At 40.9% G+C, this 27,455-nt stretch overlaps 1 protein-coding gene across 4 annotated transcripts in view; it reads right to left on the bottom strand.

Moving 5' to 3' along the window:
• Positions 1 to 2,622: 2,622 nt before the first annotated feature.
• cadm1a (cell adhesion molecule 1a) overlaps positions 2,623 to 27,455 on the bottom strand; it is a 659,871-nt gene continuing 635,038 nt past the window's right edge. Inside the window, exons 11-12 of one of the 4 annotated variants that reach the window (XM_074671829.1) lie at positions 7,186 to 7,314; positions 2,623 to 2,808 (exon numbers count right to left, since the gene is read on the bottom strand). In XM_074671829.1, the coding sequence (XP_074527930.1) occupies positions 2,690 to 2,808; positions 7,186 to 7,314 (248 nt within the window). In that variant the 3' untranslated portion in view covers positions 2,623 to 2,689. The remainder of the gene's footprint in view (positions 2,809 to 7,185; positions 7,315 to 27,455) is intronic. The other 3 variants (XM_074671830.1, XM_074671831.1, XM_074671832.1) reach the window with 3 other exon arrangements.

The raw sequence follows: 27,455 nt of genomic DNA, 5'->3' as shown, positions 1-27,455 counted from the left end.
ATACAGATATTAAATGCTTATCTTGAAAAAAAAAAGGTTTTGAAAATGTGACCTATTTAATTATTTTGGAAGAGGATTAGGGCCATTTAAAAAAAGGAATTCCATATTTTAATTTTTATTTATTTATTTATTTATTTTTCTGAGAAAAAAGTCACAATTCTGAGATTAAAATCTAAATTCTGATATTTTTTCTCTCAATACTCGGACCTTAATCTCAGAATTCTCTGGAAAAAAAAGAGTCAGAATTATAACTTTTTTTTCCCTCGTATTTTAGGATTAGAGTCAGGATTCTGAACTCTAGAGAAAAAAAAGCCAGAATCCTGGAACTAACTTAAGTAAGAATTCAGACTTCAATCTCAGAATTTTGGGATCAAAGTCAGAATTCTGTTTTTTTTTTTCCTCAGAATTCTTAGATTAAAGTCTGAGTTTAGACTTTCTGAATTTAATCTCACAAAAAGTCAGAAAAAGTCAGAAATCTAAGAAAAAAAATCAGAATTCTAAAATTAACTTAAATGTATGAACATAATTTCATCCAGAATTCTGAGATTAAAGTCAGAGTTCTGACTTTTCCTCAGAAAAATAGTAAAAATAAAGGAGGTCCTGCAAGGAGGTGAGTTTTAAATCTAAGCTGCAGCTGAAGATATAAATTGAAATGTACAGAGTATATACGAACACGCATGTGTGTCTGTCCAGCTCATCCTGACACTTTGTTTGAACTTTGGATGCAAACACAGAAACCCAGACCTCCACCTTAATCCACCCACAGCTGTCACACGGAGCACGGGGCTCATTAAGCGAGCTGCTTGCTGTGTGAACACATAACAATGACAAACAATGCCACCAGTTCAACCCTCGTTGCCATGTTAAGAAGCCGGGGCATTAATGCAACCCACCACCGAGCACAACATGTGTATTAACTTGAGTTACAAACAATTAATTACTTTTGGCATTCCTCAGTGCTCCCAGCTGGCGCGGCAAAAACAGATCCTCATTCAGTTTTTGGCAGGTGATGCATAAAGCAAGACAGAGAAGCAGAGGGAATGACTTCCAGCACGTACGCACATGCAAAAAGAAAAAAAAAGGTAAGCACTCAAGCTGCTGCGGATTCAGAAGGTGTGATGGGCGCGGGAAGCCTGGCCTGGTCTCTCTTGAAGTTTCAGTTTCATTTCCCCAACATCAGCTTGATTTACACTTTGACGAAACTCACGATGAGCGTGATACCATAAAATCCACAAAGGTACTCCATTGTAGTTCTAGTAAGTTGTAAAAAATATTTCTTAGTAAGGATTAGTGTACAATACAGCAGTGATTCCGTTGGCTTGATTTACATTGGATTGTGTTTTCATGACATAACGTGACCCTCGATGGGAAACCTGGACTGCAATGACCTTTTTTTTTTAATGTTTGTGCAGCGTGTGTGTTCCAAAAATAACTTCCACTGTGTTTCATCTCGGGGTTGTTTCTTCTCCTGGTGTTATGTACAGTGAAGCAGCATTTTTTGGCTGCTGGTGGCCGCCGATAACGCCAATTTCTTAATGTTTTATTTTCCCCGCAGCCTTTTATTACTGAGGCATCTTCACCGAGAGTCTGCCATAAAGCTTTTTTTTTTTTTTTTTTTAAAACAATTTACATTTCTTTACTCTCCCATTTGTAAGACAAAATATTCTGGAGTGAGAGCAGATGGAAATCATTTGGATGTCATCACTACAACTCAATAAAAGCTGGAGGAAAAAACGCAGCTTCCATTCAGAGTACTAGAAAGAAAAAGTGGCGAATTATAATAAAATGGCAGCACAGAGAGGAAAAATAATGCTTTCCTTTGCTTTACGAAGACTAGATCTGAATTAGCTGAATTTTCCCAATGAATGTTTCCAAATTGTGTGCTGCCTGTGTGTCGTAGGAAGGGGAAGTTGGCGTGTACAGTACATCAAACCTGTTTCTCATTTATGTCCTTTGTACAATGATATGTAAAGCATTCCATGCATTTTTGGAGCTTTTTAAAATATTCAAGGAAAAATAATAAAAAGAGAAGGGGAAGTGATGGCTTGAGACGAATCACAGTATACGGGAGAGTTTTTGTTATGCAGGAGAGGACGCGAGTGTGTGCGGATACATTTAGGGGAATGAATAAAGTGGCTGTGTAATTTTTACCCTCATACAAAAGCCAACAGCACATCGATAATTACGAAGTGGGGAAGATGAAACAGGAGGGAGGAAAGGGGAAGCAAGGTTATGCAAATGAGGATCAACACAAATCCAAAGTATGGAGAGAACAAGGCACAGAATTTTCTGCAAATGGTTGAACTAAATAAAATTCGTACCAGCAGTCAGGGAGGTGTTGAATGGTGAAGCTCTCTACAGTGATTTCTGGCAACGACTGGCGCACCGTCCCACCCTCAAACCCCCGTCTCGTTTTTACCGAAAACCCCGAAACCCTCCCGAATTTTTGTCCTTTTTTGATTTTTAATATTTTTTACACACAAAACATTCCATCTACATCTGCAGACTAGACTAAACAACGGCTTAAAACCAGGCCTTTCTTTAAAACCCCGCCTCTCTTTGAGCCATCTACTACAAGTGATCCACCTCACCCCTCCATCAGCACCCCCCCTCCCTCCCCCCCAACACCCCGGCCCCAGAAACAGCTTAGTGTCCCAAAGAGGACACCGTAGTGAGGGGTCCTGTTTGATTAGATGTAGTACTCTTTCTTTTCGTCCGAGTTGGTGTGGCCTCCCTCTGCGTTGATGATGGCTGTGTCTGCGTCCGCTGCGTCATCCGCTCCTTTGGCTTCGTGTGTGAAGTAGGTACCTGAAGAAGAGGAGGAGGAGGAGGAGAGGGATGAAGGACAGTGTCAGGGACTGGATAATGGCCTGCTGCTTAGATGGTACAAAAGATTAAAATGTGCCTCTCCATCCCACAGCACCTAATTATGCAAATCCGTCTCCATGTGGCAATTTACACAACCCGAACACCGGGAAGCTGTAATATTCAGATTATACCTCATTTTCTCTCTTCCTCATTCAGGATTGGCACATGAAAATCAGGGTTTTTGAAATGATCTCGAGTGCGGGGAAGAGCACGGCTCGCACCTTCAAATTAACCTTGTCAAGTTCAGCGAAAAAGAACTAGCCAGCACTTCAAACTTAATTTACAAGATGTATTCACATCCCATCACGGCAGACGGATAACGAAGGCAGCATTCATGATCGAACAAGGTAAGGCGCTGTCAGATATAAAGAAGGTAACAGGGTTTATGAATGGGAATGTCAGGGTTTTGTCTGGGAAGAAGCCGGAGACACTTTGTCCTCATTTGTCTCATTCAGCGTTGAGCTTTTATGCAGTTTTTGCAGAGTAAGACACTCTTAAGCAGCCATGAATCTTTGTGAAACACCTGTCGTGGTAATTGAACTCAAAATGGATTATGCTGAAATCTGCCTTTCATTAACATAACTCCACTCAAATGTGCGTCTCTATCAGGGTTAAAGGTTCCTGCAGGTCTTTCCAGCCCCGTTTCCACCAAGAGGTCCAGTTTGGATCAGTAGAGTCTGATCCTGTTTGGGTTTCCACAGCCAACCATGGCCTTCTTGGTTGGCGTCCGGACGCTGATCTATGTAAAAGTGCAATTGCATAGTAGCATGATACAGGCTAAATTTACACTGCAGAAAACTGAAATCTTATCAAGTGTTTTTGTCTTATTTTAGGTAAATGTCTTATTATACTGGATATGAGCCACATTCACCTGACCAGTCCAGAAAAATGTCTGATTTTAAGTAATTTGAGGACTAAAATGAGGTCGGAATTGCTGTAACGAGTAAAAAAATCTGCCAATGGGACATGAGAAAAGTTACTTCTATTAAGACGTTATTCTAGTTTTAAGCAAATTTCTTTTGTTCGATTGGCAGATTTTTTTTTTTACTTGCTACAAGCAATTCAAGCCTAATTCTGTCTTTAAACATCTTGAAACAAGACATCTTTCTGGACTGATCAGTTGAATGTGGCTCACATAAAGTATAATAAGACATTTCTTTACTTGAAATAAGACAAAACCACTTGATAAGAATTCAATTTTTTGCAGTGTATGCTGTCAATATTCCTTTTACCATGGTATTTGGATCAAAACACATGGACAGCATCATGATGCAATGCGCGTCATTTCCGTTTCGTCTTCCCGTATCCATAGCAACAGCAGCAAGGCGCACTTCCTGTACTCAAAAGACCAAGATTGTGTCGGAAATCAATCACTCATTCCTTACTCACTACTCACTTTATAGTGAATGAGATGTAGTGGACTATAAAGTCCATTCAATCAGCTAAGTCAAAACAACATTTCAGACACTACTCACTCACACTCACTCACCAGCCACTGACAGTGACGTAATTACTCTCGCGTCGCTCATGGACGGCTGGGGATTTACAGTTATGTCTTTTCTTAAAAACTGAAAAACAGTATTTATTTTAGTGATATCTAATATTATATTTAGCTTATTTTCTGCACCAGCCAAATATAATAGAAATATTTATTAAACCTTGTTTTTTAAATAGCATATAATTGCGCAGATCGTATGCTGTGTTTAAGAATTACAAGGTCCATTGAATGCATCACCTGCAATGAACGGTTCAGCGGCTAAAGTCCGTGTTGTTTGTTTCTCTGACAGTTTTTTATGTTGTTTCATGTTATTAGTAATCAGTAATCATGTAATCAGCCATTTCTTCTGTTTGAACCGCAATGCATGATGGTATATATTGCTCATATAGTGAGCATTGCTAATACACTACTTTTCAAAATGCATTGAGTGGATTATAAAGTGAATGACCATGCTCACTCAGATTTTGGACAGCACTACAAAATGGTTTTTCTCTATATGGTGAAAAAGGAGTGATTTCGGACACAGCCCAAGATTCTTTATGATCAGAACAAAATTTAATGTTCCTTCTGATGGGGATGTCCTGATAGGCATACACATGACCAAATATTCAGGTTGCGCAACCGGATCATTGCTGATATTCTGTATATGAAAGGGTCAATGTCTGCATGTAAACGTAGCCACAGTGTACTCCGTGAATAAACCCAACAAAGAGGAAAAACACAACAGTTTCATTTTGACAGCAGTTTCATGCTGCTTGGTGACGCTATTTTCCAAACACAAGGAAATTTATCTCCACAAAGTCGATTGGTGTTTCTGGCTCCACCTTCTGGAGTGGGATTGAAGCTTTTTTAAGATTCACCCCAACAGAAGGGTACCAAAAAGTGGGTTGGTAATTTGTAGACCTGTGGGCCCAAAGGTCCCAGGCCAACAATAAACTTTTCTTGTAACTTTTATACATTCATTTTCAAATCAGTTTAAGAAAAGCATTTTAAAATTTTGTCACTTAATTTCTGTTTGTTAGCGTTAGATGCTCTGTCTTTGTAAAATGAGCCGTGTTTTTTAGCCTATTGGAAAAAAAAGCTATGAAACATTCAGCTTCATGTGGGGGGATCTGAACATTAGACTTAAGATTTTTTTTTCTTCAACCATGGTTAATGTCTTTGCTCCTACAGCTTATAATAAACTGTCACTGTGCAGCTTACTTCTGCGTTAGAGCGCCATTCTTTGGTCAGTACCATGAAGAGCAATAGCAGATAGATCTGTCTCATGCAGAAAAGAGTCATAAAAATGCAATTAAAGGTGAAAAAAGCAACCAAATTCATCATTTTTATTAATTAAATTAATGATCGACAAACTTTTAAATCTTAAAACTGAAATCCTGGCTCCAACCTCCCTGAATATCCTTAAATTCCTTATCAGAAAAATCAAACATACTGCATCATTTCACCTGATCAGTGGTCAGTTTTCTGCAGAGTTACATGCTGCGTATACATCAGCAAACTCTGCTTCTGACCAGGGAACATGTTCTCCATTAGGGGGCGATATGGAGAAAATATGTCAGGATGATTTTATGGCTTTCTTATCTTGAATTCTGAAATATTTTTTGCATCAATTTGTGGGATTAATCTTGTCTTATGTCCTTAAATTTTTATTTCTTCTTTTTTTAACTCTTACATTTCCACATCATGACGTCAGCTGTAGGAGTTGCTGAGTTTCTGTACAGAGCTTTTCCTCTATACAAGCAGCTGATGCACAGTCCAAATGTAGTTTTATGGGATGTTACTTGATGTACTTTGGTTTTTGCCAGCAAAAAAAACATCTTGAGAGTCTTGTTTTGTCCATGGGCAGCACATATAAGCATTTTCTCTTCCCATTAACACTTTAGACCTGCTCAACTTTCTAAATTTATCCAAGCGTAATGCAGTGAGTGTTTTCCATGAAAAAGAAAAGCCTGAGAAGCACTTTTATGTACATTTCCTCAATAATTGGTGCATATGTCGGTCCCCCCCTGAGTACACTCATATCATTTTAGCTCCACGTTATCTGGAGCTGTTTAATTTAAGCACTGAGATCCATTAGCTGACCAGGATAATTATTCCACTAATAGAAAAGATATTACCTGAGCAGAGGAAGCAATGAGCTCAGTATTGTCATTAAATTTAAAAAAGTATCCTTACACCTTTAAATTGCCTCGTTCACTGTATTTCCTCCCTAAAGTGTTTAATGGATCCAGTTCCATTTCCTCCTGCATAAGAAATATCAAAGTGTGAAATTTGTTATAGATTGTAATTATTTCCTGGTTATGGGGCCAGCAGGTGAGGTGTGTTAGATTATTCATCAGGACTACATGAGAAATGTAATTTTACTCACCATCAGTAACCCATGGCTTTAATAGCTACCTTTCTATTATTGCAGAGGAGGTAAAAGAGATTTGTACAAAGATAAGGAAGCTGCTGTGACCCTGCTCTGTCTTATGTCAGAGGTTTTTGTTTCGAGACTTTTGCACAGATGCTGTAACCTGGTTGTCTGATTGCATAAGTTTTCTGCTTTGGGTCAAAAAGTTGAGTCCACTGTTTGCTGCTGCTGCCTTCTCACCTTCAGAGCATTTTTACTGCAATAAAGGTGAAAAAACAAAAAACTGACTCAGATAACTTGGTGCACCTTTGTGCTCCAGCCAAACTTTCCAGACTGAGTCAATTCAGACCACTTCTTCCCGTGCACGCTGTAATGAACTATTTTAGCCAGTAGGTGTCAGTAAGTAGTGATTTATACTTGTGGTAATGTGTTGGTTTTTTTTGTAGTATGAGCCATGGATTACCTTTGTGTCTTGCAAAGTAGCGTCCCAAGACGATGAGTAAACACAGCATGGCGAAGACGACCACGGCCACCACTCCACCAATGACGGCATGGTCCACCGTTCTGGGCGCTCCCTCTCCAGCTCGAGAATCTGGAAGCAGAGGAAAGAAAACTCAGCGCATGTTGAAGAAAGACGTCATCTTACAGCGTGGGAAAGCAGTCAGTGAAGAGGACAGCCACAGGTGATGGAAATGTAGTTTACAGTCTCTCGGTTATGTGAATATTGGGTTTAAATCTTGAAACATTTAACTTTTCCTGGATGAAGCCAGAGAACACAAGCCTTTCAGTACCTTTACATCAAGCGATAACCTCCAGTCTGGGAATATGAGACAATGCTGAAGTGCTAAAATCTGCTGTTTCTCGAGTGTTCGCGTGAGGCTGGCTCCAGAAGTGGCAGAAGTCACAAACACACCAAGCCAAAAAAAATCTTTTTTCAAAGCAGAAATTAACCTATTTACAGCCTGGTTCAAAAAACATCTACAGTCCGAGTCGCTAATTTTACGATCAGCACACACTGTGCGGGGGGGGGGGGTGAATTTTTTTCTAACTCGGCCGTTCAGAGGATATTAAGACCATGACCAACAGGCGCCCTGTGGCTGTATGCAAAGCCCTTGCCACTTCCAGTATGGCCGCTATAGCTGATGTGCTTCATTTTCCGTTTCAGAAACAGACGAGTGACATCGGCGAGACTACGTCCATGTTTTATACAGTCTTTGGTTTACATCCAACTTAAGAAATCAGACTATGAGCTTGGTCAGGGCGAGATTGGAAATGTAAACAGCTAGAAACAGATGAAACTGAACGAAGCAGAGCTGGATTGATGCATGCGGAACATGTGATAGCTATTGGACAGCAGTTGGATTTGATTTGGATAGAGGAAGTAGATGACCATGATAAATAGGGTCGCTGCGCTCATAGAGTCTATGGCTCCAACACAACAAACACCATGACGTAAACATGACATCAAAACATAAAGAGCTACAGCTGCTGCCATCTCAGTCAGTGAACCCAAACTAGTTTGATACACACAGCTTCTCTTATCAAAAAGGACACAGCGCCACCTATTGAAGCGGAGTGAGACCTTCTTAGACAGAACACAGAGTCTTGTGGGATTCTCGCGGGGTGGGAATCAACTTTACCTTTAATCACTGGATTGGGATGGTACAGGATAAAAAGTTAACTGGCACAGTTGGGAATGGGAGCCAATCAGGAAGATAAAATATAATATGTGACATGTGCCGCCATTTTGTAGATTATTTCCAATAAGCTTGCACTGTAACCCAAGAGAAAAGAACTTCACTTCCCAGAAGCTTACAGGGCTCCTGGCAGCTGTCTTCCACCAGATTCAAAAAAGAACAGCAGATGGAGTAAACACTGGCGTAGGATCCGATGTGCTAAAAACTGATTTGCAACGCAAAGTAAGAAGTAAGGACTCATCTATTAAGCCGACAGAACTGGACAACTCTCCTGCTTGTTGCAGTTTATTATCAAACGAGTAAAACATAAAAGTATTGCCAATGCTTAAGGATGCCTTAAGCATGCCTAGTTTTACCACGACAAAGAAGGAAAAGACAAAGAAGACAATTTTTTTCCGTGGGAGTGGGGTGGGAAAAGAGTGAAAATTCACCCCGTGTCACTCTCTAATTGAAAGGCAGAATATATGGAGAGGCGAGAGGATGAGGTGCAGCAAAGGGCTGAGGCTGGAAATTTCACCAGGGACTACTGCAACCAGGACTTCAGGCTCTGAACACAGGGCAACCTCTTTAACCATCAAAACCATCTAGTGGACTTCATCTGAATAACTGAAAGACAGTGAATCAAACAAGTTTCCGTTAAAATTCCTCTGAGGGCCACAAACTTTATCACTTGGAGGAACCTTTTAAGATCCTGGGACAAAACGTGTCAAGAGAATAGTATTCTAAGGTATTTTTTGTTTTTTTGTCAGACCCTTGAAGTGTCTAATCCCCAGCCCCTTGTACTGACTCTGAAAACTTTACCTTTCCCTCTTTGCGTTCATTATTTGCTGTTATGTCCCATGATCTCCTGAAACTTCTTCCCCTCCTTCTTTCCTGTTTGGTTTTGTTTCTCCCTACTTAACACGCGGTAAAAAGGAGTAATCCTCCTGTGACCAGTTTAGCTCCTTTTATCTGGTTGACATTTTAATAAGCACCTCGTGAAACTGCCACAACAAAAACAGTTTAGATTGCAATCAAACACTGATTAAATTGAGCTGAAAAAAGAATTAGCATTTTCCTGCTGAACTGTGAGGAATCACTCAGGGACACATTTACTGAAGGAAACGGCGCCGTGTGTTTTACGGTTTCGGTTGTATTCATTCTGTGAGCATTCATCACCTGAGGCTGCTCGCTCATAACGCAGTCAGCTCGTGGTGCTGGGACTCCAGACGCTGTGAGAGCAGAGCGGAGCTCTTAAGCGCAGTTCAGAGGTGGGATTTCTATATGATCACTAAGCTGTGATAAGGAATGATAACAAAATATTTACTTTGGCCGACTCAAGCCCTAAAAAAACTGCTCATATCATCCGTAGAATAAAAATATTATGATCTTTATTCTGAACACATGCAGAGTGGACAAAAAGTGAAGGACACACACTTTATGGAAACATATTTGGAGTGTTTTTCACTTGATGCTCCTTTGAAATGAAAAACTTTCTGTACATTTGTTTAACACTCTTATACATGTGTGTCATTGTCTGTGTCTGCCTCAGCCCCTCCTCTGCCTGGATGTTGATGTTTTGGTTGTATCAGGAAGTTTCTGGGTTGAGAGTAGATGTGGCTACCTCAGCCAATCAAGTGACTTTGCGTGTTAATGATAGCAAGTGGAAGAAGCTAACCTGAGCAGCTACAATAGTAGACGCAGCACGCAAGAAGAAAAACAACCAAAGTGAAACAAAGCACCAAACAGATAGAGCTTTTTCCTAAATGTGGGTGAAGCTTGACTTGACTTTAACTCACTTCCAGGAACTTGGAGAACAGCTAAGAACAAAGAGAGACGTGAGTTAGCTTTCTGCTAACCAGGTATGTGTCGAATACTAGTTATTAGCTTGTGCTAACATGTCAAGCTAGGCTCTCACACATAGAAATGTGACACTACAGGTGGTTGCTGGGCTAGTAAGCGTGTTCATGTTGTCAGAGTTAGAGGCTGTGGGTGTGTGCTGCCGCTGGCACTGAGCCAAGGAGGAGGAGCCCAGTTTGGATCTTGTGTTTACTAACAAACAATGAAAATTCTTGCAGATCTGACCTTTAAATTGTGTTGCAGAAATTTTTATAAGCAACTTTTTTAGCCAATAAATCCAAAATACGATGAATTAAAGTGAAATAATACCATTAGATAGAGACTGAAAACACCAGTTGACTCAAGATGATCTTTTTATGGTGAATAAATCTGATGTCAATTGACCTATGGCTAAGTCCCGCCCTCAAACATGATTAGCCAATCCCAGTCTGTGTGGCCATCCCCATATTCTCAGCCCAAATGTCCACACAAAATACAAAGCAGAGAGTTAGTTCAGGTTCAGTTTTATGAGTTTCTTTTCAGAGATTTTAAGTTAAAAAATGGTCAAACGGTGTTCATGAGGAACATGCAACTCTTCTTTGGATAAAGTTGTGCGGTCGACTTCAACATCAACTCTGTGTGAATCAAATGAAGAAGAATGTCTCCATTGTTTCTGAGGCAGCAGATTGTGACTTTGCTGTAAAGAAATGTAAAGTCATCTTTAACACTAGAACCACCACTGCAGTCTGACGGGACACTTCTCTAATGTCAGCTAAAGTTAGCCTAGCTCTTAGCTGTGTTGTTCATCATGTCTCTTTGTTTGGTAGTTCATTGGCCTGTTTTGTTCTAGTTTTTCTTCTTTGGTGATCGTACATCATTATTATGACTGTGAGTCATATTGGTCGTTTGTAGCGTGGATGGAGAAGCGCTGTTTTGTTTGTTTCTCTCTCTGCCCTCTGTCTCTCCTCTTTCGTTCTCTTTGCCGTTCTCCTGCAGACCTGTGATTGGCTGAGGGGTGTGGGGACGCACCGGCTCCTGTTTGGAGGAGGACGTGACATGGCTAGAGTCGGAGGACGGGCCTTTCAAAGGGGGTTCCGGCAGTTCGGACGCCGGCCCTTCTGCCTCACCACCGCCATTCGTGTGAAACTGTGTTCGAACGTTGTATATGTGTATATGCTCAGTATGAGCACAGATCGGTGACTTTTGTCAAGTTTAGAATTTAAAAATTGCAGTCATGGTAAGTAAGGAAGAACCGCGTGGGGAGGGGGATAAGTTTTCTCCTGTTTTTATGTTCAGGGAGTCAGTCCCAGGGTTTGAATGTTTTTTTTACTCTAGAGTTAGGTAAGGTATTTTTATACATCATTGTGATTTTGTTTGTTTATTTGTTCATTTGCTGTTCCTCCCTGAGGTAACCCGAGTGGGAGAAAAAAACCTTTAAAAGAATTAATTTTTGGTTAAGACTGCAAACTTGATTCAGTTTCTTTTCTCTGTTTCTGTGTTGAGACGCTCTGGTGGTGAGACAGGAAAGGTCACTTGTGTTATTTCCCTGTACCCCTAGACTGGGTCCTAACATCATTGTTAACTGTTGTGCAAGGGGCTCTAGTTAAACTAACGTTAGCTTCTGGAGCTTAGCTTCATTAGCTTATCTGTAATAGTCGAGATAACAAAGGTTGTTGAACGTTGTGTTGAATGATTCAGTGTGAATCCTGTAGCTCTTAACTAATAGACACACTCTTGGTAAAGATAGTAAAAAGGAGGTTATATTTTTGTCCTGACCAATGCTGAGCCTCTGTCTTGTTGTCTGAGATGCTAATGCTAACCAGATGCTGTTCATCAGGTTTGATAATGTTGGGATCTGTAGACTGAGCCTGTAACTTCTCACCTTCTCAACAATTACATGATTCATATATCTGTGATCTTTCTGTCTCCAAACATCATCAATAGCATATGCTCACTCTCTGGCGCCTCCATGTGGACAAGTGGCAGGTCGTTTGCTGGGTACTTTGAGCAATGCAGCAAACCCTAACAGCTCTGGGTCACTCATCCATGTGTGACCTCTCCCTCTGACATCTTTACATGCCCATAGAGTCGGAAACATACAGCATGTTTCAGCAGTGGAGGAAAGAATTCAACTCCCTTTTTGGGACTGGTGGATACGCTGTCCTCTTCTTTCTGTCAAGATTATATCCTGCAACTTAAGACACAGAACGCCTTCATACCCGACATGAAGAATCAACCCATTTTACAGTTTGTGCTTTTAAAGACATTTTCTGCACATTTTCTCACTCTTGCATGTGTATAACAACCTTAAAGTCTGACGTGAATGTGTTTCTTGCTTCAGCTGCAAGCCTAGTTCTCTAAAAAATGACTGTCTTGAAAACCCATCTTTGCACACAACAAAATATTTCGAAACTACAGAGGGAGAGGGATGCTTTTCGTTTTCAGAGACTCAATCTAACAGCAGGGACAGGACAACAAGCCCCTCAAGCGCTTGTCTGTAATGCTATGTGAAAGCTATTGATCCAGTGTAGGGATCCTTGACAGCTGTAAGGTAATATCCGTTTGGGGATGGGATTGGTCCATCACAGCGGAGGAGAGGAGCACATGCTTCCTTTGATAGCCCAGAGTGTGCGATGATTCATGTGGCTAACCGAAGCATTAAGGTGCAACCTGGAAGGAGCTGCAGTAAAATGTACACATCAGTGTTTTAAGCTCTTAGCCTATTAAAATACCATTAGGCAGCACACTTAACCTCCACTTACTGCCAGCATCGTTTTAAGGACTTATTTTATAGAAAACAGGGAAGACCAGAGAGAAAATAAAGTCCAGAGTCAGTTTTAGCAATCAGGTCACGTGGAGCAGCTCCCCCGTTATCCATTAGGTGGAGGAACTCACTAAAACCTCTCAGCACGCTCCTCCAGCCCGTCTCTAAACTCAGGGGATTTGCTGAGTGAGCTCCGGGAAACAGGAAGAGCCGGCCACAATTTATTAACGAATAACAGAAACAGAGGGAGAAACATCATGGAGGGCATCAGCGATCGCCGCCCACCCTGCAGGAAGAGAAGGGAGACGAAGAGGAGGAGGAGGAGGAGGAGGAGGGGGAAGCAGAGCAGTGCCATCTGTCAAACTCAACAAAACACTACCTGATAGATCTAATAGGTTATTTTGACTTCAGATTTTCTTTTTTAGTGCTGGGCAGATTCAATTAAAGTGAGCAGGAATCCCTCTGACATCCAATTCGCTCTTGTCAGGCGGCTAAAGCTGTGCTTTAACACACTTTCCTATTACGATGTTAATGTGGACTTTAGGGGGGAGGAAGAGGATGTGTGTGTGAGGTGTGTGTAGGGTGGTCAGGGCGATGGAGGCGGATAGGACGACTGAGGAGGATCGTTATTGGTTGTGTATTTGAACATCCTCTGTTTAGATTAATTTAAGGGAGAAGGGAGGAGAGAACACCAAAGTCTGCTCCATGCACACGACTCTACATCAAGTTATCGATCATTTACGTCTGTAAACTGGTTTGATCACAAGTGTGGCCTCTAGGTGGCGCTGAAGGAAGGACTCTGATCACTAAAAACTTTCCTATTAATCAGAGCAGCACAGTGTGATTGCCACCAACACTTTAGTCTTACTTTAATGTTATACTCCCTTTCAACCTGGACAATGACTTTTTTATCTTAAGGTTTCTGTAAAGTTTCAAGAATAAATTCTGTCTTAACTGTGGATGTAAATTAAACGACTGTTCTTTATTCTTAAAGAGAAAGTGTGTTTTGTTTCTGCTGAGTTTCAGAAAAAACGGAAGTGGACTAAATTACTCTAAACTTTGCTTCTGATGTCCAAGCTCACAAATTATAAATAAATAAATTGATAAATTTATAAAAACAAATGGATAAGTAATAAAATAAATAGATAAAATAAATAGATAAATAAATAGATAAATAAATTTATAATTGATGAATAAATACATGAATAAATTGATAAAAATAAATTGATAATAATACATAAAAATTATATAAATTGATTATAAAAATAAATGAATAAATTGATGACAAAAAATGATTTTGAAAAATAAAATGGAAAAAATAAATTGATAAATAAATTGATAAATAATAGATAATAACAATAAATAGATTAATAAAAATAATTACTGAAAAGAATAAATAAATAATCAAAAAATAAATAAATGAATAAATTGAGAAAAATAAATTAAAAATAAATTAAAAATATATAAATTGATAATAAAAATAAATTAAAAATATATTAATTGATAATTAAAATAAATGAATAAATTAAAAATATATAAATTGATAATTAAAATAAATGAATAAATTGATTTTAAAAAATAACTAGAAAAAAATTAAATACATAAATAAATAAATAAATAAAACATAAATAGATAAATAAATAACTAAATTAATAAATAAATAAAGGACTTTGAGATTTTCCCTCAGCTGGGACCTATGTGGAGCAGACATGCAAAAATAAGCATACAACTCAGTCATTACATTCTAGATGCTTCCGTCAAAAACAGTCATTACCCACATTTTGTACTTTGAGTTTTCAGAACATGAAGATGTTTGGATACAGTAATGATAATTTCTGCAGAATGAAACCAGGAAATCAGGAAGGTTCTCCTGGTTCCATCTTTAGAGAAGCTGTCATTGAGCCCAGACAACTGTGAGGATGTCAGCTGCGGAGCCGTGCTGTCACTCTCTGAAAGCACTCAGTCCCAATGACACCACGGAAAGCAATTTGCATGTCATATCAGCGAGTATCACTTATGAGCAATTACTGTCACCCCGTGAAATACAGTATATTTGAATTATTATCTCACAGGGAGTCAAACTTCTAAACGCACAGGTCACTGATTGCAATCACAGAAATGCACATTCAAGAACACTTTGGTAAAAGCTTTTCTTTAAAGGAGACTTTGATTTAAAGATAAAAGCATCAAACTTCCACAACACGATGGAAGAAACTATAACCTGATATATATTATAACAGAACAACAGGAAAAACTTAGTTAACAAAAGTAATGTCTGAGTTTTTTTTCTCTAAAAGTGGATCCAAAGTCCCTTTTTGTCAGTAAATAAGTGTTTTTTAATTCTTAAACTGTATCTTGGATGATTATTCGTAGAAAAACAATTATTTTTGCAGATGATCATGTCAGTGTCAGCTTCTGTTTGCTGTCCTGCTGCTCTGGAAGCCTTCAGGCAAAACCTGGTGAGGAAGTTTGAGCTCTTCTCCAGGCCTTTTTTTCCTGCGTATGCCTAAAAACTACAAAAATCAGCTGTAGAAAAGCTTCAAATCTCAATTCCAAAACCTCAAATTCACAGATGTGATAAACTGAAAATAAATTTTACTCTTCCATGAAAGGTCTGCATAGCCTGTCAAACTCTTCCTGGAAACTGAGATCCTGCTGTGACGGCCCTTCAGCCAGAATATGATACACACATTTTCATCCACAAAAATGTCCAAATATGGAATCTGAAAAACAAGCTGGTGAAGCCAAATAAGTGAAAGTGAAGTGTTTGAAATTACAATTTTTCACTGTAAAGACGTTGGGAAAGAACCAAAACACTAACAAACAGGCTGAGGAGGGGGTTTGAGGCTGACACAGACACTGACACACATGTATAGAGGCCCATAGGAGATGACTGAGCAGGATTATTCCTGTAAAAGTTATTATTCCTTTAAAGACGAATACTGTTAGATTTTTTTCTACACGATTGCATTACTGAGCACACTTTGCTACTTTTGCTAAGTTATCAGAAATCATCTACAGTGTTCAGACATTATTGATTAAATAGAAAGGTATAGCAGAAATTAAAAAATTGAATATTATCTCTCGGCGCTGCCCTGTTGGTTGTGGCAGCTCTCTCCTCTTAGTGTCTCTTTTTCATCATCTTTGTATTTGGAGTGGGTCATTACTTTGTATGGCTCATTTTTTGGTAATATACACCAAACTGTTTTTTGTTTTCAGTGATTTTTTTTACTATTTTTGCTCCTGTGTTTGTCTGGAGATCCTACATGTAACCATGACTGCATTGTTTACATGTTAAAATCAGCTGTTAGCAGCCTGTAGCATGTCAGTGCTAACTGGGGCTAGGCCGGATGTTTCCTACAAGGTGAGGGGAAGGAGGTGAGGACGACCTGCTGGTTCTCAGGTGTGAGCTAAGAAGTGACAACATGGACCTGTCCTTCCATCCATCGTTCTTGGGAACGTAAGATCTATCTCCAATAAGATGAATTACTTTGTATGGCTCATTTGTTGGTCATGGTCACCAAACTTTTCGTTTCTCCAGTGATATTTTTACTATTTTTGTATTTGCATTGTTTACATGTGAACTCAGCTGTTAGCAGCCAGTTGCATGTCAATGCTAACTGGTGCTAGGCCGGATGTTTTCCCACAAGGTGAGGAGAAGGAGGTGAGAAGGAGGTGAGGAGCTAAGAAGTGACGACATGGACCTGTCCTTCCATTCATCGTTATTGGGAACGTAAGATCTATCTCCAATAAGATGGACAAGCTAGCTGTGCTAACCCAGCAACAGAGGGAATACCAGAAGGCAGAATAGCATCATGCTATTCACAAACATGGCTAACGGAGCTAACACCAGACAACAACGCCAAATTGGAAGACACTGGACAATGATGGACAAGCTGTCAGCATCTATTTTCTGATGGACCTTTTTGCACTTTCTTGCTTTATTTTCTTGATAAATAAAGTATTCTCTATTCTTTTCTTTTCTATTCTATTCTATTCTAACATGTACAGAATGAGGTTCAGTGTTTTCGTATCACACTCTCAGCAGTAATCTTAACCCTGACGTACAGCTCAGTCTCTCTTTGAAATGCATCTGAACTATAAATGATTAATCCTGAACGAGCTTCAAACAAGGTGTCCACAGGGGTAAACAAAGCACGCCAGCGTCAATCAGTGGTGGTCATTTTGGCAGGAAAGGGAGGGGGGGGTGGCCATCTTAAACGGGAGCATGGAGCATCTCATTTTCATAGGGCGTGTTGACAGAGGCTCGGTTTGAGACAGAGGAGATCTCCTAATTGGATCTTCTAATCTGCTAATTAAGCATTAGTGATTCCAGTGGCGAGCCTGCGCTGCCTGCAGATAGAGGGGCAATCAGGAACACAGCGGCGCGACGTGGGTGGGGTGTCATAAGAGCACATTGGCTTGTCAAGATCTACTTCCATTGCCCACAACAGTCTCGGTTAAAGAGTGAATGTAATTAAAGTCCCAATGAACCTTTTCATTGAACCTATTTAAAAATGTCAGTTAAATCTTTCGCCTCTTGGGCTGAAAACGACTCTTCTTACATACAGAGAGACGCGACGTGAGATTTATTGAGTCTTTTTTAAGACGTCAAAGCGTGTTTCGCTCCGAGGAGACGGCAGCAGCGGCATTTAAAACACTCTTTGTGAATGGGGTCAAACAAAGTTGAAATTAAATTATTAAAATCAATGTCATAAAATTTTGACCTAAGCGGTGATTTAAGAGACATTTCTGGCGCCTGATTCTCAGATATGTTGTGTTTGATTTAAAGGTCTCATTCACACAATTTTCCCAGAACCTCAGCCAGGATGAAATGTGGTGTTACAAGAGCGCTGTACTGATTCTGAAATGTTCTCGCTGAAAATTACATTGCTCTCAGGAGAGCTCGATGGACAGAGGAAGTGGTCAGCTGACGTTGCCATTAAGCTTAAATGATTGAACCGCCCACGCTGAGTGAAAGCAGCTTTGTATCAGTGTTTGTCAGAGTCTTTTCTCACACACTGAGAGTAAATCTGCACATCACGTTCGTCCTCGCCTCATTTTAAAATTTCATACCTTGTTTTGGATCCCTCCCTGAACTGGCTCCCTCTTCACCTGTATTTCTCCGGCCTTTGAATGAAATGTGAAACACTTTCAGTACGCGTTGTTTTTGTTGTGATCACCGTCTTTTGTGTCTTTGTGCTCTGGTTTTGTTTACCCTCTGCTTGTGAAGCGCGTCGGTCGGCTCACGCTGCTTTTAATGTGCTTTACAAACACACTGGGACCTGACCTGACAAAATTTGGGGTTTTATCAGAGTAAATAAGTGGAAACCTGTGTGAATTGAATCAGTCTCTGACAACATTTCGCTCTGAGTGAGACTGAGCAGAGAGGAGAGGTGGGAGTGTTTCATTATACGTTCACTCCTCTGGTTGGTGTCTTTTCTCTCTGATGGAGTTTTTCCGGTTTGATTGGAGTAACTTCAGGTTTTACGGAAGGACTTGAGTAGAAATGGAGATTAACTCTTTCAGAAGTTCAGACACTTGCTTCACTTGCAAGTCAACTTGATCCATGAAGTCACAAAGATACATGAAGGCTATCAAATGTACTTCAGGGTAGCTACACACTGGATGATGTTAAAGGTCCCATATTATGCAAAAATCACTTTATAAAGTCTTTTAGTGAAATTTGTGGGTCTTTGTCTTTCCTCCCAGCCCACAAAATGTGATATTCAATGACAAAAATCCTGACCTATAACGAGCTGTTTGGAATTCCCAGGGTTTGCCAACGTCAGCGATTCCCTTTTTTGACCAATCTGGAGCAAGTCTGACCTGATTGGTCCACCAAAGCAAATACCCCCGAACCTCCTCCCTGCCCACTCCTGTCCAAAGTTGAAGAGCCATCACTGCTCTGTTTTTGGCTGTAAACAGCCACATAGTTCCATGCACAAGCTTCCCATCTCAGAAGATGACAAGACTAAATGGCTAGAGTTCATTTATCAAGGAAATGTTCCAGCTACACTCAGTAAAACTGTGCATGTGTGTGCTAGTCACTTCACGGCCGACTGCTTTTCCAACTTTGGACAGTCCAACAGAGGGCTAGCCAATAGACTGGTCCTGAATCCAGGCGCATTACCAACCATCCTCCAACAAACCTGGGACCCTGGAAATGTGAGTATTTTAAATGCTGTGTGCTGTGGAGCAGATGGAAGAGCTTTTCCTCAGTGTCCCCCCTGTCTCTGTGTTAGCTTCAGGATGCTAACTTTAGCTGCAGTTAGCCTGTTGTTTTAGCCTGTAATGTTACGGTAAACGAGCGTCTCTGTTTTCTAAACATTGTGCACTCGGAGCTCGTGGCGCCGCTCTCAGTGACGTGGAAGAGCGGGGCGGTATCAGCGGTGGCTCATTTACATATGAAGGCCACGCCCACTAAATCAGAGCGTTCTGAACAGAGGGGCTATGAGAGCCTGGAAACAATGCTGCTGTGCTTGATTTATTGGCTTTTTGGACCAAAACATGTTACTACCATTTCATGAAGACATCAATGATCCAGATTAAACTGCAGAAAAGGAGCAGAATATGGGAACTTTAAGTATAAAGAACAATGTGAACTAAGCACTAACTACTTTGAAGAGGAGAAGGGGAAGGATTAAATAAGCTGATGCTTCTTCCTGCTTCTTTTCAAACATCTTATTTCGTTTTAATTGTTTTGGGTCTGTTTTGTTTCGTTTTCTTGGTTGGTTTTCTTATTTACTTATTTATGTAGTGTTTGAATTCAAATATTTTATTTATTTGTCACGGTTTTATAAATGCCGGTTTATAAATCAAATAATTTTTCCCTTTTTAATCACGCTTCTTTTCTTCACTTACTGTCTTTTTTCAATGTAAACTTTCACTTGTTTGGTGTGAAGGGGGAGTTTGCATATCATTTGCATATTGATGGCAACTAACGTTGCACACAGATGAGCAGTGTCATGACAGCAGCCTCATCTGATTGGTTAATCATTCTTGTTTTGTTTTTTTCACCTATGGACGCCAACTCGGCTTGGCCTCCTTGTGGACAACAGTGTGCAATATCGTATTTTCACCACGCATTCGCCACAGAACATTTAGGAAGGCGCTGTTTTACGCATCGTAAAATGCTCAATAAGTAGAGGAGAGAAATAAGGAAGAGACAGTGACGAAACACAGAAGAATTATCAAAACTGTTAAAAAAAGTCTTTTCATTAAATCACATCTGAAAAAAAGAGAGGAAGCATGACTTCCCTTGGCCTCCTGGAGAAAACGCCACTGTTTACGAGACCCTTGAGGATGAGACATGTACAGTTCACCTGGAGCTCCAAAACCAGGGGTCAGTCTGTTTTTCTGCTGTTATTCACCAAGAAGTGGGATGGATTAGAGTACGCTGTAAAAGATGTAACAACGGGTTTGTAGAGGTCCGCTGAAAGAAGCTAGCTAGTGTTAGCTTATAGGCGTTATCTAGCTAACCTGTGGCTAATTATGATCAAGAAGAGTCTATTTCTTGGATTTTGAGGCCAACGTCATCGCTGACAAGGCCTCATAAACATATGATCTCTAAATATTCAGCAGCTTTAATCTTCAGCTCAGTCACATCAGTAACTCAATCCTTCCTGTTTTAAGTAACCCAAATAAAAACTAACAGAAATTATGGAAAACTTCGAGTATCAGTATTTATTTATAGGTGAATCCAGTTTTGTTTGACACATGTGAGAAAGAAACTTCAGCGCTCTCGTTGGTCTGAGGCTTCATGGAGTTTCCATGGTGCTGGATGTTCTCGTGCCTCCTCGCTGCGATTCATTTACCGTAACTTCCTGTGTTGATCTGAGATCACGGCAGGAGATAAAGCTCTGAATTATGAAAGTTAAGGCTCGGAGCAACAGCAGACACACACATTTATGTTCTCGAGGAAGAAAATAACAATGAGAGACTCATTTTCTTTCAATCAGGAGCTGCTATTCCAGCCCGCTCCGACCGCATTACGTCGTAATTCAATTAGACAAAGCAAAGAGGATGGAGGAACTTCATTTCATTATAAATCCATTTCTTTTTCACTCTTTCTCTTTTTTCTTTACTGCTTTGACAGTTATAATTATCATTTAACTGAGGGACTGTCTGCGGGGAATAAAACGATGCTGGTATTCAGTTTTAGCTCTGGTTTAAGTGCTGGACAAATGAAGTCAGGTGAAACTAGATTGAAGGAGATCATGCGGAGGAAGCTGTTATTTATAAGTTGGAAAGATGGAGAAAGACGGATCTTCATGCATGAACTTAGCTCCAGTTTTTCGTCACAGGGGATAAAAAACAAGCGCTCGAACTCGCTGAAAACTAAGCCAACAGTTCATTTCCGTCTAAGGAACCTTGTCTTTCCTACGGAGCAATTCATCATTTATCTAATCAGGACCGGTCTTCATCCAAAACCTAATATAATTACGGGCTATAAGTGTTCTCAGGATATTAGGCTGTATCTAGGCCATGGCTGTAGCTCCATAAACACCTTCTAATAATGGCTTTTAGTGGTCTCAGGAGTGACTTATCCCAACACATTGAGGACTCTCTACGGCTCCCAGGGCCAAATGAGTTTGTTGCAGAGATGCACATCACTCCTCTTAATGGGGACACACAGTTTGAGGAAAGAAAACACACACCCAGTGGAGCTTCTCTCCATCCACCAGGCTGCCCTTTTCTTCCTCTCCTGCTTGATTATCAAATCCCACTAACACGTCGCTCCCATCACGCCGTCACCGAGCCGCCTCCAGCCTGCAACAAAAACTCCCCGGGATTTACGCTTGTGGTTGTAAAAGGTGTTCACAAGCCTGTTTTAAGTATGTGTGTGTGTGTAAGTGTGTGTGTGTGTTCTCGTCATGATAAATACTCCCTTCAAACCCAACGTCAGAGATCTGAGGAATCCCTCGCGTTGGAAAATGTAATCGCTTGACTCCAACAAAGATAAGGTCAAAACGACAGGCTGATAATTAATGATATGTTCATTATAAAGAAAATGTCACGGCACTACTTATCATCAAAAAGCAGAACATAAATAAAGTCAAAGTGCGCTTAAGTGATCCAAAGAGAGAAATCTTAACAAGGTCAAAGAGACAGAAATGGAAAGCCTTGATTAAATTGACTCCCTCAAGTCGAGTCCTGTTTCTCCTCTGCTCTTTTTATGTTGGTAATAACAACAGAGGGGACTCTGTGTGTATATGTGTGTGTGTGTGTGTGTTGTGAGATGGAAAAGTATCAGTGAAATGACATCGGGGGCTTTGTGTAGATCTGTGTACACAGCAGAGACGACCCTGGGTGAAGGAAGTGTGCCAAGGAAATGAGCGGCTAATCCAGGAAAAGAAGCTCCAGACAATGACTGCATTTACATACAGGCTGTAAACACACACACACACTAACACACACACCAACACTCCACAGCTACTGTATCTAATCATTCTTTGACTGTTGGTTGTGTCAAAGTTTTTGAGATCGCTCTTGATCATCACTTTTTAAAGTCCTGATCTCAGACTGGACAGACTCTGGATTTTAAATGAAAACCATTCAAGACACCAACTTATAAGACTCCTGTGATCAGAATAAAAACACTGCATTCTGTTGCATCTATCTACTTCAATTCATTTTGATGTTGATGTTTCTTCCAACGGTGATCTCTTTGGCCTTATGGCTAAAATACACTGGATGCGTCTGCGTCAAAAGGATCGAATAGTTTCATTGAAATCAACCTGTCAGCTCACATTGGATCTGTTCTGTTGCAGTCCGTCTGCGTGACTAGTTTGTCATGTCCCAGGTAATACACAGCCATCATATTTTTGTCGGACGCAAAGCTGTGACCCATAAATTCAGGCAGATCAAGCGGGACAGGAAGTCAAGCCTAAAAACACCCAGTGACCTTCAAAATAAAACAAACTGTGTCAAAATCTGTGTATAATTAGCTTGACTATGACAACAAACTGACATAATGTGTGAAGCCAGACCAAGAGTCAACAGGTTTGAGGTTTTACAGCCAAACATGAATGAAGAGAGACTTATCAGAGGAGAGGGAAGCATGGGAACTCCTCGATCTGTGACTCCAGCTGTCAGACTGAAAACACTGCTGGTGTGAGTCGACAAATGCAGTCAAGACGCAGACATATCTGGTGTATTTCAGGCCTAATGGTTTAAGTGAGAGGACCAGGATCAGACCAGAGATGTCAAAAAACTTGTCTGTCACTTTCACCGTCACTTTCTTCAGGTCCAAAATAGCTCATTATAATGGCAATAAAATAGATATTTATCTACTTGTTTGAAACCACACACTGCAAAAAAATGAAATCTTATCAAGTGTTTTGTCTTTTTTTAAGTAAAAATCATCTTATTATACTCAATATGAGCCACTTTCAACTTATCAATCCAGAAAAATGTCTTGTTTCAAGTTATCAGAGTACAAAAATGAGTTTTGAATCGCTTGTAACCAGTAAAAAAATCTGCCAATGGAACAAGAAAAAATTGCTTGAGAATTTCCTTGAGCCTAGAATAATGTCTTAATACAAGTAACTTTTCTCTTGTTCCATTGGCAGATTTTTTTTACTGGTTACGAGCAATTCAGACCTCATTTTCGTCCTTAAATAACTTTAAACAAGACATTTTTCTGGACTGGTCATGTGAATTTGGCTCATATTGAGTCTAAAAAGGAATTTTCTACTGAAAATAAGACAAAAACACTTGATAAGATTTCAGTTTTTGCAGTGTATAGCTTAATTAATATCTTATTCCAAGAGATAAACAAAAAAACAAGAAATACAGAAAAAAATGGACTTTAGCTCCTTGAGTCAGGATAGTGACCCCATTTAAAGAAACTTAAAGGTAGGGTCTACAGGGATGTTCATCACTTGTGAGTGATTCAGTGTAAATACTGTAGCTCCAAGCTAACAGAGACACACAGTAGAGGATAAAACTGAAATCTAATGAAGTGTTTTTGTCCTATTTTCAGTAAAAAATGTCTTTTTGGATTTAATTTGAGCCACATTCACCTGACCAGTCCAGAAAAAGGTCTTATCTTAAGTTATTTAAAGGCAGAAATGAGGTCTTAGTGTCTTGTAACAAGTTAAAAGAAAATCTGCCAATGGAAGAAGACAAAAGTTTCTTGTATTGCGACATTATTTTTGTTTTAAGCAAATTTTTGAGCAAATTTCTTTTGTTCCTTTGGCAAATGTTTTTTACTTGTTACAGCAGTTCAGACCTCATTTTTGTCTTACAATAAATTAAAACAAGACATTTTTCTGGACTGATAAGTTGAATGTGCCCTGCAAAAAACCTCAAATCTTATCAAGAGTTTTTGTCTTATTTAGGTAAAAAATGTCTTTTTAGACTAAATCTGAGCCACATTAAACTGAACAGTCCAGAAAAATGTCTCAGTTAAAGTTGTTTAAAGACTAAAATGAGGTCTGAATTGCTGTAACAAGTTAAAAAAAAAATCTGCCAATGGAACAAGAAAAATTTGCTCACAAATTTGCTTGGAACTAGAATAATGTTTCAATACACTACCTCAATTCAGACCTCATTTAAGTCTTTAAATAACTTGAAATAAAACATTTTTCTGGACTAATTAGGTGAATGTGGCTGATATCAAGTATAATAAGACACGTTTTACTTAAAATAAGACAAAAACACTTGATTAGATTTCAGCTTTTTTTTGCAGTGCACTCTTGGTAAAGATGGTAAAAAGGAGGCCATGACCAATGCTGATCCTCTGTCTTGTTGTTTGAGATGCTCATTGCAACAAGATGAGGTTTATCAAGTTTGATAACGTCGGGACATGTAAATTTAGAGCGCGGTCACACTGGCCATCCAAAACGTGCTGTGCCTAAGCACGGTTGCCCCCCGTAGCGCTGCTCCCCAGCTGGAGAGTACGGCCAGCGGTCACACTACCCCAATATGAACCAGACTTTAGCGGGTATCAGACACGCGCACAGCCCACCTTCATCATCGTGAAGCATCTGTTTACATGAAGCGGGATCTCATCAGAGTCAGCACAATGAGACACAGAGAGCACTGCTGCAACTTTAGAGACTTTTGGACTTATATTAAGTAGTTTTCGCCCGACACAGCCCTCTAACACCCCCGCTTTGTTTAAAATGACTGTCGAGAGATGCGCTCGCGGTGATTATACGTAATGGATCGCACGTACTGTTCGCGTGCTTGTGCTCGTGCATGAAGTAAACTGTGCTGAAGCCCACCTCTTCGAAGCGTGCCAAAGCACGGAAGGGAATTGTGCTGGAGCACGGCACAGTTGCGGTCACACTGGCCTTTCCAAACGTGCTTTACGGCTGAAGCGTGCTTAGGCACGGCACGATTGGCCAGTGTGACCGCGTCCTTAGTCTGTAACTGAAGCTTTTTGTGATCTTTCTGTCTCTAAAAAGACAAAAAAGTCATATCACTGAATGTTCATTGTGTGTCTGAGTGAGTAGAGGGGGCGGGGCTTAGTCACAGGTCAACTCTTTGGAATAGAACAGAATAGAATAGAAAATACTTTATTTATCCCTGAGGGGAAATTCAGGAGTCACCGCAGCATTTAAGAAAACAAAAGTAAGAAAGAGTATAGAAAGTGCAAAAAGGTCCATAAGAAATTAGATGACGACATCCCGTCCACCACTCGTCCACCACTCTCCAGCCCAGCCAGTCTCCACCTCCACAGGGTCCAGGACTGAGCCTCCCCAGCAGTCTGTTCAGTCTCTGACTCCTGGATCCTGTCTGCTCACAGCAGGCGAAGCTCCTCTGATGCCGCGGCCACACCAAACGCGAACACGCGAATTTACTCGCGCGAATGGCCTGTCACGCGCCGCGTGAACGCCCGAGTCTCGCCGCTGGACTTTTTTGACAAGCTGAGGCGCGAACACGCGAATGCGCGGTACTGCACATGCGGAGTAGAGAGCTCGTTCATTTAAAGACCGAAAGTCCAAAAGAGCAGCTGAAAAACACAGAGCTGTGGTTTCCAAAGCATGACAGGAGAGTGTGTGAAAGCTTTGGAGATCACAATCAATGCCTGCTGCCTCTCCCTGGTAATCCACCAGCCCTGCTTGGCTGTTCCCTGCGATCTCATCCCTGATCCCCCGAACCTCCGACCCCCCGTACCCCTGACCGCCCGACCCATGTTCCCGGAGGTCTCCCTGGGGATAATGAAGGGGTGGAGGAAAGAGAGGAGCACAGAGAACTTCCATCTTTTCCCTGGCTCTGCCCCTGCCCCGCACTTTCCTCCTCTCTATCAGGCTCAAAACTCCGCTGAGGAAAACACAGTCGGACTCAGTGATAGCCCGTGCAGGCAAATCCAGCTGGGAACAAATGTTTACAGAACTTACCTTCAAAACCTGTCTCCTCAGAGACTTTCAACCAAGCCTGCTCCTGTTTTTCCGGTCTCTGTAGAGTACACACGTCGTATCGTATAACTCTGGATGATGACACACCACACAGATTGTTTTCTCCTCCATCCTCCGGCGGAGTTGGAGCCGGAGCAGGTGGCAGTTGCCCCCCAACGTTGTCAAAACAATGACGTCGTGGGGGAATATTTTGAACTCGAGCGAATTCGCGTCTACCGCCCAAACGCGTGAACGCTCCAAACTCGCCGCGCCAAACGCGCGAATCGCGCCGCCCGAGGCGAATTGGCGGCTAAACGCGTCTTTGCATAGACTTTGTATGTAATCGCGCCGCAAATTCGCGTTTGGTGTGGCCGCACCATGATGTTTTGCTGGCGTCTGATGTCAGCTCTGTCAGCCACGTCCGTGAACAGCACGATGCCGCTGGGTTAGCACGGCTAGCTCGTCCATCCCCCGGAGATAGAACCCACGTTCCCAACAACGATGGATGGAAGGACAGGTCCACGTCGTCACCTCCCAGCTCACACCCGAGAACCAGCACGTCGTCCTGACCACCTCCTCCTCAGCTCGAGGGAAATCATCAAGCCCTACACTAGTTAGCATTGACATGCTACAGGCTGCTAACAGCTGAGTTCGCATGTAAACAATGCAGCCATGGTTACACGTAGGATCTCCAGACAAACACAGGAGAAAAGTAGTCAAAAATATTGCCGAAGCCACAAAAAGTTTGGTGTCCGTGACCATCAATGAACCATACAGAGTGATGATCCACTCCAAATACAAAGATTACGAAAAAGAGACGAAAAAATTACAAGAAACGGACAAAGACGAGAGAGCTGCTGCAACAGGCAGCTACTTGGGCAGCACCTAGCAACGGAATAAAATAAAAAAATCTCACTGGTTTTCCTCTCCCTAAACTTGTTTCTCTGTTTTTTAAAGAAGAACCAGGCTCTTCATTTTCAGCATCAGCTCAAGTTTTGGCGAAAACACCAACCAACATTTGGTGACTTGGTTAAGTGTTGAGTTGTGGGTGAAAGTCTCTGCCAGTCTTCCTCCTCCTCCTTCAGATCTGTCCTCCTGGTTGTCC

Source organism: Halichoeres trimaculatus, unplaced genomic scaffold (assembly GCF_033239565.1).
Source record: "Halichoeres trimaculatus isolate MK-OKI-2021-1 unplaced genomic scaffold, fHalTri1.1 fHalTri1_scaffold_6, whole genome shotgun sequence".
NCBI classification, from domain to species: domain Eukaryota; kingdom Metazoa; phylum Chordata; class Actinopteri; order Labriformes; family Labridae; genus Halichoeres; species Halichoeres trimaculatus.
This window is presented reverse-complemented; position numbering and strand designations above follow the sequence as displayed.